This window comes from Pyxicephalus adspersus, chromosome 1 (genome assembly GCF_032062135.1).
Source record: "Pyxicephalus adspersus chromosome 1, UCB_Pads_2.0, whole genome shotgun sequence".
Taxonomy (NCBI): domain Eukaryota; kingdom Metazoa; phylum Chordata; class Amphibia; order Anura; family Pyxicephalidae; genus Pyxicephalus; species Pyxicephalus adspersus.
Window position 1 is genome coordinate 84,240,079 of NC_092858.1, and position 13,596 is coordinate 84,253,674.

The following is a 13,596-nucleotide window of genomic DNA, read 5'->3' on the forward strand; positions in this document are numbered from 1 at the left end:
ATACTAGCTTCTAAGTGTACCTCAAGTGTTTCCCCCAACAGTATCACTAAAAGCAAAAGAGTACAATGATTACCTTACTAATAGCTTGAGTTTCAAAGGAAGATGCTTTATTTATGTTATAATATTTAATTCTATAATAAAATATTTATAAAAAATATAATGTATTTATAAAATGATAGAATGAATATTTATTTGATTTATTGTTATGGCTAATGTATTTTATTTTCAGCAGTTTACAGTGTGTATATTTACTGTATTGACAAATGTACTTCCTGCACAGTTTATAAATAGCATACAAGCAATGTTCAAACTGTCTTCAGCTTCATTATTAATAAGGGTAGAGACGAGCAGTCATACATCCAAACAAAGAGAAAACAGATTTTTGAGTTAAGAACAAATGATGCTGGCAGACCATATAGGATATATATATATATATATATATATATATATTTCACATTATTGTAAATAGGGATATAAAATGACAGCAGTGAAATGTAAAATGAATAAAATTACACAACGATAAGTACATTGTTTAAAAAATCAAGGATAATGGATAACATATCATAAAGGGGGAGAATTGAGAACAACCAGGCAGGGAAGGACTAGGCACAGTATACATCCACAATCTAATAAAATAGGGGTCTCTGAACTGCGCCTCTGTGATCCCTTGGACAACAGAGAGAGCTGGATTTATGATCAAGGGGATGTAGTGCTGAACCCAAGGCTCCTAAATTCTGCAGAACTTCTCCATGGAGTCATTAGGAGAAGCAGATCATTTTTCGTTTATCAGGTACATGTCATTTTATACTTCACTTGGCTGCCTAGTAAAACTTTTCACAAATCGGGGCAATTCAAAGTAAGCCTGTTATAGCCTGAACATAAAAACTCAGATAGCAGTTGACTTCAATTAAAGCAGAATGTCTAAAGATTTATTCATATTTTATCTTACAATGGATAACTGATCGGTCTGAAGTTCCAAAACACTGCACAGGTGTGCAACATTGTACTTCATTTTTTTTAGATAGAAAGTACTGCGGATTCACTATATTTGGGGGACTTTACTATACCCTGTAGGTATAGTAAAATCCCCCAAAAAGGCCTACCTGTAAAACAAAATACTCTGTAAATTCTCACTTCTGATAACTGCGATGCCAAATGTGGTTCCATTTAGTAGTATTCCTTCTCTAAAGGTAAACTGACACTTCTGGCAGTATCCATTTTCTTGGTTCTTCATGCTTAGTAGCACTGTGTTCTTACATCCATATCATGCATAAAAATCCTTACCCTGTGACAAATCCGTAAAAGTTTCCCCACTTCTAAATGCATTTAAAATACATTTATATAGCAAATGTTTTTTCCTACATCAGTGTCAGTGACTTTCTAATTGTCATAAAGAGTTGCACATAGTAAACAACAGGTCCTAGGAATATTTGGCATTTAGATAATACTCCGAATTCAAGGAAACTGAAACAACAACAAAAGGAATTATGTTAGCAATATTAACCGATTTTTAAATTACGTACATTTATATATTTCAAAATAATATATATATATTTAAAAACATATATTTGTGTACAAATAATTTGGCTATTTACCACAAAAGTGAACGCCTAACAAAGTGGCCAATGACTAAATATTTAAGATCTAGGTATATCCTAATAAAACAGTGCATTAAAGTTTGGGGTGTGATGATGTGAAAGAATCAAACTCCCTACTCCAAATTGTCAGATTCCCTTTATAATGGCAGTTGTTTAATTTGCATTTTTATGTGCTGGGCATACACATGTAGAATGTACACATTTAGAAGACTTGCGAATAAAGCCTTATTTTTATAATTTTTATCAGATAACATTAAAAAAAATGTCTAAAAAAGTCCATTGTTGTGCCTTCTTTAATTTTTTTTTGCTCACCAGTTTCATGGAAATAGAAAACATGTTTTAATATTCATTTAATCTGTTTGTATTTTAAAAAGCCATCTAAATCTTGTAGCTGCAAGGCTGCTCTTTAATTGAAGTGAAATTCAAATGCGATAATGAGGGCAGCGTTATAATTTAAACAGGGATGTGAAGAATTTCCAGGGGCTCTGACAGAAAAGTGGACGGCCTACTGATTTGACAGTTAATCTGAGGGAACAGAAACCAATATTAAAGAACAAGGAACTATACTGAAATAATATCTATAAAATTCATTCAAAGACAAATGTATAATTTATCTGTTATTAATCACAGCCATGTTGAAATATAAAATGTTATTGTTACAGGCAATACTGGTAACTAAGCCCTTGCCACTTTTTTTTTTTTTTTTGGCCACAGCTTCCAGAGTTGATTTCCAGTTTTTATGGCACCTGAATGTCAAGGAAGCTCCTTTCTGCAACCTTTGACCTGTTCTTTAGCTAGTAAAATGATGCTAGGTACTGAAGGACAGGGCACCTCTATGCCAACCCTAGTACCTTGTCAAACCTTTTTTTATAAACAAAGTCATGCAATTTCAATATCAGTCCTAATAAAGGATTAAGGTTAGTTTTCTGGTTAGTTAGGGTTATTGTTATTGTCATCTTTAGAGCTGACTTTGTTTTTTAACAAAGCCATTATGATATGCCATTGCTGACCTGGTAATCACTTGATTATGCAACTTTCACCTTAACAGACTACATTATAAAATTTGAGTCTTGGAATGATGCATAATTGCTAACAATTTCACTGAAAAATCATTTACGCCAAAATAACATTGCTGATCCCAGTAAACAGGTATTACCTACTTTTTGCGGCTTTATATCTCTCTGCATTAGCAAGATCTAACACTTAACTTTAGGCACATCCTAGATATAAACCTTGCATTTATGTTGGTATAGCAAAGAGAAATAATGAGAAGTAATGAGTAATACATCTGTAAAAATGAAATGGCAGTGTATATGTATTTTTATATAAATATACATGCATTTTTCTAAGTTCTGGAAAAAACTTTTCCCACTATAAATCAAACTAAATACATTATATAAAAAAAACTTAAAATACTGGTTAAAAGTCAGCACTCAATGCTAAACAATGACTGCTAAAGTGTGTACCATTTTGAAGCGCAAAACAGGATATATCATTTACAGGATATAACATTTACATGTTCTATTTATTTCAAGTCTTCTAAAAGGGAAATTAATAGCAATGGTGCATTACCATTTTCATTACCTTGCCTTAAATTTGTTCTGGGCTGAGTATTTTTTAATTTTTTTAGGATTATCAGCAAACCATTTAATCGTAGCAGGAGTCAAACTCTTGCATACAATTTTATACCCAAAAGAGTATTCTGGATTTTGTTTAACAAAAAACCTTGAAATATTACCTACTAAATATATATATTGTTTTTATTATTTGGAAACAATTATCTGAAATGGCTAAAGCTGTTAAATATCGTATTTAGCCTAATTGCCATCAATAATTAATATTTTGTTAGAACCTCTGGAGAATAAATGGTAATAACCCTAAATTGCACTAATAAGCCAACTGCTAAATGGATGCCAGGATCTTTAATAATCTCTGTTTTTTCAAAGGTATTCTCCCTGGATGTATTTTCTTTTGTTGTGACAGCTGTGCATATACCTCTTTATATAGCCATTAACATTTGTGTTTCCACCCACAGATAGATAAAACAGAGGATAAATCTTTGGAGGAACGTGGGAGAATTCTTATATCCTTAAAATACAGTTCACAAAAGTCAGGACTCCTAGTAGGCATCATTAGATGTGCACATCTTGCAGCTATGGATGCAAATGGTTATTCTGACCCCTATGTAAAAACGTAAGTACTTTTTTCTATATTTGTTGGATTAAGTATAGCAGCCAGGAGAAATTGCTGCAGACATATCGCTAATGAGCATATTAAAGTGCACCTGTCATAAACCTAGCCAATTCAGTGAAAAACCACACAGGCAGAGGTTACCTCTAGTAAGGCCACATATCATTTAGCAGATTTAGAGTGATGCCATATTCAAATCTCAGCTTTTCTTGTCATCATATTCCTCCCATCACCAGAGCCCCCCTATCAGTCACTGGACTACCCTTTACATAACCGGGCCAATAGATGGCTAGTTGGTTAGATAAGTAGTGTCAAGTTTAAGGTTTTGCAGAAAAGATTTACATATAACTTCATATTTCTATATTTCCTGATCATTTTGACACATTTTTCACTGAAGGCAACCTTTGCTTATAACTATAATTGTATGATCTTTCTCAGTTGCAACTTTCCAGGCTATGACTTAATTACCTTATACCCATGTCAAACAGCATAAAAAAATTACCATTTTGTTTTGTTTGTTACAGTTATACTGACCTTGTCATTTGTGTTTGAATTATTATTTTAGATATAAACAATAGATCATTTCAACCACTTCAGACAATAAACAGTATGTAGTTTTTACTCAGGTCTAGAATTTAATTTGTTGTTTTTTGACTTCCTATTTATTGATTTTTCTTATTTAATATAGCAGACCTCTGGACTATGCATATGTTTGCAGTTAAATCCAATTCATATCTCAAATGACATGCAGAAAGGGAGTGGAAATAGTCAACTGTAGCATTTCTTGTAACAAGGATTTAAAAGGTTGCACGATGGCTCTTTATATGGGTTCCCTTTTAGTAATAGTTGAATAGAGGGAACTGATGTCATAATCTATTTTAAATCATGTTGGTTTTTGAATTGCCTGGCAGTTGACATATGGATATTTTTGGGGGCATGCATTATTACAGTGATTTATCTATTTGGCTTTTAAAGTTTATTTCTTCAAGAAAGGCTGAATGTTTTTGTACCATATTGTACTGTGGCAGAAAATATAAACATTGTTTTGAACATTTTTATTAGAGATGAGTGAATCGAGGCTGAAGAAGTGGAATTCGATCCGAATTTCAGGAAAAATTCGATTTGCATCGAATACAAATTTCTTTGCGATTCGTGGTAATGAATCACAGTTTTTCCTAAAATGGCAGCTACACGTGTGAGGACTGTAGAGATTCCACTACGATCTCTGGGCACTATAGGGGATGAGTGGGGACTTGTTCCCATTCATCCCCTGTAGTGCCCTGTATTCTCAGATAGAGAAACTCTATCTAAGAATACATAGTACAGCGCTGCAACAGCAATCGCTATTGCCGTGCTGTGCTTTTACTACTTATTCTTAGATAGAGTTTCTCTATCTAAGAATACAGGGCACTAAAGGTGATGAATGGGGACAAGTCCCCATTCATCCCCTGTACTGCCCTGTATTCTTAGAGAAACTCTATCTAAGAATACATAGTAAAGCGCTGCAACAACAAGTCCCCATTCATCACCTGTAGTGCCTGGACATTGTAGTGGAACTGAAGAGGTCATCTGCAGTTCAGATTCCCACTGTGATGTCACGTGCCCTGTATTCTTAAATAGAGAAACTCTATCTAAGAATACGTAGTAAAAGCACAGCACGGCAACAGCGATTGCTGTTGCAGCACTGTACTATGTATTCTTAGATAGAGAAACTTTATCCAAGAATACATAGTCGAAGTACAGCACAGCAACCCTGAAATAGCCGAAATAACCAGAAATTTCCATTTTTTAACGTGATTCTCCGCAAATTAATTCGGATCAAAGCGAATCTTTTTGAAAAATTCGGCGAACCAGCCGAATCGAATTTTTGAGAAATTTGCTCATCTCTAATTTTTATATCAATATTTAAATTTTCTCTGACACATTTTATAGCAGAAATAAACTTGGGCTCTGCCATCTTCTTGCTTTTTCTCTTCCTCGTTCTAATCTTCAGCCATCTTGATTGACCGGGCTGGGAAGACCTGACTCCTACAGGCAAGCTCATTCATTCCTGGCAGCCAGGTATCCCGGCAATACAGTGATTTTGACAGTTTAATGAGCGATTAGACAGGTGAATATGTTTTTTTGCAGAAGGGACATCCTTTCTACAATAAAACCCAGCCTGATAGCAGATTTTTAAAGTGGAACTTTACTTTCACTTTAAGTCTGTTTATTAATATATTTAAACTGTTACGATGGAGGTTCAGACCTGCCTTGGTATAGAGTGATCCTGCACAGTTCCTGGTGGCTGGTAACTTGCCAATCAACCAGCGCCTGCAGATTTGAGAGCGGGTGGCATTGAGTGGTACTGGAAGTTAGTAAGTTGTCAAGCTTAGAAGTGGAAATGAGACTTCAATAAATCATTTTTAATACTTTTTCCACCTTTAATGTGACCTATAAACTGTACTATTCAATTGAACAACAAACAAATCAGTTTCTGGGGAACACCATCCCACAGTGAAGAATGGTCCTCACTTATATTTTTTCCCCTGACAGATTTGTTTGTTTTTCAATTGGAACGTACAGGTTATAGGTCACCTTTTCACACAACGTTTCTCAAAAAAAACAAAACAAAAAAAAACTGCTGGGGGTTTCTATCTCTTCCCTACTGTGTCAAAAATTGTTATCTTAATTTACACATTAATCTTTCTTCTAATCTTCTTGGCAAATATGGAGCCGTTTAGTACAGTGTTGTAGAAAATGTTTTATGAATTGTGCAAAGGTCCTATTAAACTAAATAACAGCAGCTATAAGGATGGCTATATTCATAATTGATATTTAACTAGAGACATGATGTTGTATTATTTACAGTATAAGAAAACAAATACAAATAATAGATGAATAGGTGATGAAATTAAACCTTCTAGGGTGCAATTTCGCATTAAGGTTTGCCACCCAGTTGCTGGCATTGCAGATTTGATATACTATGGCTCAATATTTTCTCATGGAATATTTAAAGGCAGTAAGTCAGGAGACTGGCGGCTAGGAATCTATCCATATGCTATTCTGGTTGCTTTCTGTTACAGAGATATATTTGTGACTGTTCTGTTAGACTGGTGCTGAGCTCCTAGAAATGCTAATGACTGAAGTGTTCCTTGAGTGTAACAGCAACAAAGGCATTGAAGATTGTAGAGCTATGACACTATTTGAATGATATAATTAATTTTCACTGGGGCCACAAATGTTCATCCTACTAAGCTTATACGCCTCATTGAACCTATGTAGAAGTCCATGAGTTTAGTCTTAAATCATTTCTTTTTTTAATAAAAACTAAATAAAACCTAAAACATTGTCTTTATTTTGTGGTACTTGGATGTCAAGAGAGGTACTAAAGCACTACAGTGTCACCCCGAGGAAACTCCTAAGTCATTCCCAGTGAATGGAAATGAATGCAAAATACTCACTGCATCCTTTCTGCATCCAGTCAAAACCTGTTCTTCTGAAATACCATAGGGATATGCAGGGAAATATTCATATGATGGAACACGGGATTGAATGCAATGCTGATTTACCTAATTTGTAGTTATGTACATAAATCCACTTGAAATCATCTAAGCTGATGTTTATTTATATGTTTGCCAACTGGGATTTAACGGCAATTATTGATCATTTTACCATAAACACTTGTGTTACATTGTGTTATTGCTCTTCTTTTTTGACATTTGCTGAAAAAATGTCAGAAATGTTTGGCATAATAATAGTATCATTAGTGTCATATGTTCATATTAGCAGTGAAGAGTTTTTTTGTGTTGTGTTGTGTGACTAATACAATCAATTCAGTATTTAGAAAACATGCAGAAAAATAATTAGGCAGCAGAATTAAATTATGGTTTACCAGTGTATAGAATGAGCCCGTAAAGTGAATCAGAAACCAAAATCCTTTTTTTTTGTCCATTGGTTTTGGGTAGAATAGGTAGAGTAGTCCTGAATGGTCAGATTTTTTGCTGTTTGTTGGAGAAATTTCCCTCCACTTTCTGTCCCAGAACAGAAAAAGATAGGAAAGTCCCTTCTATGCCAGTTATCAGTGTAAAAGAAATTCTATTACTTCTTGTCCCAGGAAAAACTGTAACACTGTGGATCTTCTAACATTTGTCCCAGTGACAATGGTAATCAGGACGGAGATATGGAATCTCTCCAGCAAGTCAATGTCTATCTGGATCTGGTTGATCTGGAAATGCATATGAAAACACAAAGTAGTGTTAAGGCACCTAAAAAAAGTGTAGTTCGTAATTCAAAACTACCTAAGTTTATGTTTTTTGGGACATTCTGTATTTTTCTGTATATTTCAAACTGTAACCAAAGGCCACCAATGAGTGATCAACTTTAGGGTAAATGTAGCCATATTAAAGCAGAAAAATAGGGAAAATGTAAAACATGCAATCAGGCAGGTGTCCCTTCTGCAATAAATAAACACAACTGCCTAATTGTTTATTTTCTTTAAACTTTGCCGTCCTAAACTATCTAAGCCTGGGTCTACATGGACAGTTTTAAAAACGCATATAAAACGTTCCTACCACGTTTATATGCATTCTATGCACTTTTACAAGCGTTTTAAAGCTTGACTTTAAAACGGTAAAACATTTTTATAAACGCCTATGATGCGTTTTACCGCGAATTGCAGTGATTTTACATTTATAAGGGTTTTACTTTTGCGTTTATAAGGGTTTTACTTTTAACTCTTTCAGGGATTGAGTATAGGGGTACATAAAACCCCTTACTCATTCCCTGAAAGGGTTAAAATATGTGTAAAAAAAATTGGACAAAGCTTTTTAAATAATTTTATTAATTGTGTGTGTGTTTGTGTAACTAAACTTTTTTTTGTTACAGGTTATCCCACAATGTCAGGATGATTCCCATGGCTGCTTCATTCATAACATGAGCCCAGCCGTGGGAATCCTCCTGACAGTGAGGGATCCCCAGGCTCTAGGGGTTAAATGAGGACAAGGCTCCCCATTCACCTCCAGTGCTCTGTGATTGACTGAGAAATAGGAAACCCTAATAACAGCTCAAGCATCATCAGGATTTCCCTTTTCTCAGCCAATCAGGGAGCAGAGCAATCAGTGGAGCTCTGCTATGCTGACAGCTCCGCTCCCCTGATTACTCCCGCAGGCCTAGAGGAGATGTAGTATGTACTAAAGATACAGAACACAAGCGAAGGCCAGCCAGGGACAGCAGTGATCACTATCAAATCTCTAAGAAAGCACAATGAAGAAGCCAAGGAGCTCTCCAGACTGGTCAGAGACAAAGCTGTGGAGTAAAACAAAAATAAAATTTGAATATACACCCCTAAAATCTATCATAACAAAATAGAAGGATATTTGTCAAAGCTGACAAAAGAACGTTGCCCAACAAAACTCAAACATTGAACAAGGAAGGCATTAATCGGAGATGCAACAAAGACACTAAGGATAACAATAAGGGTGCGGCAGAGATGGGAGTACCTATTCATTGGACCACTTTAACCAATACATTTCACAGGGCAGGGCTTTATGAAAGACAGACAAGAAAAAAGCCATAACGAGCCAGAAAGGAAACAACAAGAGTTTTCCCAACAGCACGCAGCTGACTTCTTGAAGACATGGAAAAAGATTCTGTAGTCAGATGAGTCTACATTTAGCCTTTTGGTCAATGTGGGAAACACCATGTGTAGTGCAAATCTCTATCATCCCAAGCATCCCATTCACACAGTAATGCATGGTGGTGGCAACACTATGCTGTGGAAATGTTGTTCAAAGGCAGAAACAGGGAAACTGGTCAGGATTGGGGGGCAAATATTGAAACTAAATACAGGCCAATTATTGAGAAAAACCTGTTTCAGTCAGCTAGAAATTTGAGATTGAGATGAAATTTTAACTTCCAGTAGGACAATGACCCTAAACATATTGCTAAAGCTGCATTAGTGTGGTTTAACAGAAAGCATTTACCTAGTCAAAGCCCAGGCCTCAATATGCATAGACATATTCTGTCTTGAGTAACATATACCAGTGGTTAGATGTGCTAAGCTAGTGGAGATATACTCTAATAGACTTGCATCTGTAATTACAATACTTGATGAATACTTCCACAAGGCACCATATACATATTTATTTTGTCTTTCTAAAAGAAAGCCCAATGAAAAGTACAATGCTTTTACCTAAATGTGTTAAAAAAGAAATTACTTAAATCTATGAAAGCATAGATGTATATAAAGGTAGTTAAAAGTAGCTGCATAACTTTATAACCATACTGAAGCTAATTTACACCATAGAAGACTTGCATGAAAAAAACAGTTTCATAATTTTGCTTGAGCCCTTCAAGAGCAGAGCAGTAGTTTTACTTCTAGAAATGAAATGTGTGCTGTAATTAGAAAATAATGAATATTGACAGAAAGCTTTTTTCTTGTGAATGTTAACAATGCCAGTGTGTCTCTGTAATATCACATACAGAATGAACATAATTGCAAGTAAATTCAAAGGATCTTTGAATCTCAGCAGGGTTTCTTACATCAGGATGGATACAAAATGGATAATTACACATTAAAGATTTTTTCTGAATGTTTTGCTACAAATGCAACTTCTTTCAGTATGCATTCCTTATTGCTAGATATTGGTTCGGCTATTAATTACTGGAGGGACAAAGTGGGGGATTTTTTTAAACATTTTACCAACATAATCAGCACATATCTAAGGCAAATCAAGTCTCTCTTTTAGAAAAGAATTTGCAATAGTTTTAGTTAGTAGTGTACATGATGTACATACATAGTTAAATGATCACAAGCAAGTATTTTAATGCTAGTTTTAAGAACAAACATGTACTAATCAAGCTGCAATCTATTTATTATTCTGTCTTGTCCCTGCTGGTTTGGACTGCCTTGCTATGTGACAATTTCACTCTGTATTTTATAAAAACTTTAAGCTATGACTAAATACTATTACTCTAAAACATTTGGTTACTAGTTTGTCTTGGCCACAAAAGGATAAACTATTGTTTTATACATAAAATGTTCTGATACATTTTTTTCAAGGCATTTCCAACTAATAGTTTAGTTGCTTTTTTAGGTACAAACAAATTCACCTTTTGAACTGCAGCAAACCAGTTGTGAGCAATGAGTAAATGCATAATACAAAAAACATTTCATAAGGTCTATGTTCCAAACAAAGACATCTGTTTCATTCAATGCTTTCAAATCATATTGTAAACCTGTAAAAATGCTTGTATTTACATATTAAACTTTGCTTTATTTGATCCCCTGGCTGCCTCTCTCTTTTTCAATCCCTACTACTTCATGTTTGATTTTTGTATAACAATTATGCTAGCCAAAGGTGCCATATGGTGGCTAGATGTTCCAAACACTAAATGATCAAATAATGATCATTCCACCATAATGCATGCTTGTTTTGTCTTGTATTTAAAGTTCATGTTTATATCTGTGTATGAATGATTAAGGAGAGCAGCCAATTCACAGAATGTTATAGTTAGATTGATGAATGTGGTGAAAGTTCAATTTGCAACGAATAACTAATCTTGTGTAGGGAAATGTAAAAAAATAAAACCTTGGACTGGCTGAAGTCAGCAGAGCCTGATTCATTAAGCTAATTATCCTTTACAGAGTGATCCTTCCCTTTATCAAGTGAATAGCTCGAAATTCATTAGTAAATGTAAGACATATAACTATAAATGCAGAGCTAAGGCAGAAAACAAAAATAATTATTGGTAGCTCCTTATGGTCCAGGAGTGTTTTCTCCCCTTCCATCTGTTGTACAAAACAAATGTTGAATGTTTGTGTCCAAAGAAACCCTATTTTTTTGGGGGGGGCATTTCTAGTAATTCAATCCCACTATAAGCCATCATTGTATATTTTAAAGCTGTGTCACTCCATTTGCTCATAGTAGATGATGAACTTTCTCTCCAAACTCACAGGGAAATGGCAGGTGCTTTAGTAGCCTATTGGTTGGGCCAGTCATTGCCTTATAGGAGATAGGGGTATGCATATAAAATACCAGCTTTTGCTCAGTATTTGCACAGGAATTAAGGCTTCACTGCTGTCAAACAAACCAACATAAAAGATATGTGCTAACAGCTCATACTGCAGCTGTTGGTTAACATTTCCTCCCAGGTATATTATACATGACTAAGAATCAAAGAGGAAACACTATTAAAATGAGAAAGACTGAAGGGATGCATATGTGCTTTATGAAAACACAACAGATGTAGCAACATGAAAAGTAGCACACCCAAAGCACTACCTAGAAATGTTTTATACATTCAGAAAAATATATTAGCATCACAAAGAATATTATAGGTAAATGCATACAGCAATGTAAAATGTAGTACAAAAGTTTTACAAAAAGTTACAAAATACATATGACAACATAACATCAATATACCTGACAGCTGCAGCTGAAAACAAAATGTGAAAGAAGCAAAGGCTATCAACATTTTCCATTCACATACATATATACCCTTTTTGTAGTTATTTACTTTAAAGTGCCTTATGCTAAACCACCATTTAAATTCAAAACTCAAATATTTTTGTGGATTTTTGTTAGATGACTAGAATTAACATTTTGTTACACAGTATGCACATCCTAGAGAAACTAAAGCATGCTGCATGTGCCTAAATCAGCATATGCAGACATACAATTGATTAAAATGTGCTTTTTGGAGATTGACAAACTAGAGTACAAATGTCATAACAAAAGATCAGGGTATGACCATTGTCCATACCTTGCAACATGACAACTGAACAAACGTAAAACAACATTACAAAAAATTGCAAAATCTAGGATTGCAAAGTATGCTATGAAAACATGTTGTATTTGCACTCAAACATCATGGTGAAAGTCATTGCTATTTATAATGCAAAAAGAAAAATGATAAAAGTTTTATATTATCATATTAAACTAATCTAGAAGACAAAAAAATCGAATTTCCTTATTTATGTTTATAGAGACAATCTCATATATAAATCAAGTGGACATCTTAGCAATCTTAAACCTTTTCTCACTTCCTTCAGTTGCTGTACCTATTTGGCAATTAAGAATTTGGGACACCTGGTGTCTAATCCACAAAGGAGTCTTGCAATGTATGATCCATATACACATATTGGTACAATCCTATTCCATTTTTTATCTTTTTTTTGCATTTTTGTATCAACTTTAACACACCTAGTACACCAAGATGTAAAAGGATGTATCTAAATATTAGGACACCCCAAAGGGGGGTATTTATCAATTATTCCTGGTCAATTCGACCTAGGTTTGTCCTTAGAAGATACAGCATTTTCTATTGTGAATGCTGTGCTCTTCTGCTAATGGGCCACTAGGTGGCAGAATAAGTGTCAATATGTATTGAAATGAGCAATGCATAGAGATCTGCATCACTGTGAATAAAAATACAGCCAAATTGACTGAAATAGTTTGTAAATATACCCCTTAGCATACACTATTGCTGATTAGAAATAAAAAACAGGTAAATCTTTGTATTAAAAACTTAAGCACATTTTTAATACCTAAGAAATTCAGAATAAATCTTATAAAACTTTGCTAGGAGATTTTCTTTATTGTCTTTAAATAGCTATGGTGCTAAAATACTCCAACCTGAAAGCTTGAGGAAATATTTACAAAATTAGTGATAGCACCTAACGTGAAGGCCCCCATTTGTTCATATTGGGCTGCATGTCCAGCAGTTTTGTAGTTCTTTTTAATAAATTGCCAACTTCTCTTCCAAGCAGGAGTTATAACATCTAATATTCAAACATGTTTCATTATGAATTAGGTATATTTAGATT

At 34.4% G+C, this 13,596-nt stretch overlaps 1 protein-coding gene across 2 annotated transcripts in view; it reads left to right on the forward strand.

Annotated features, from left to right (window-relative positions):
• Nucleotides 1-13,596, forward strand: part of DOC2B (double C2 domain beta) — a 246,040-nt gene that overhangs the window by 204,495 nt on the left and 27,949 nt on the right. For both annotated transcript variants that reach the window (XM_072416382.1, XM_072416391.1), the window contains one exon: nt 3,634-3,791. In XM_072416382.1, the coding sequence (XP_072272483.1) occupies nt 3,634-3,791 (158 nt within the window). The remainder of the gene's footprint in view (nt 1-3,633; nt 3,792-13,596) is intronic.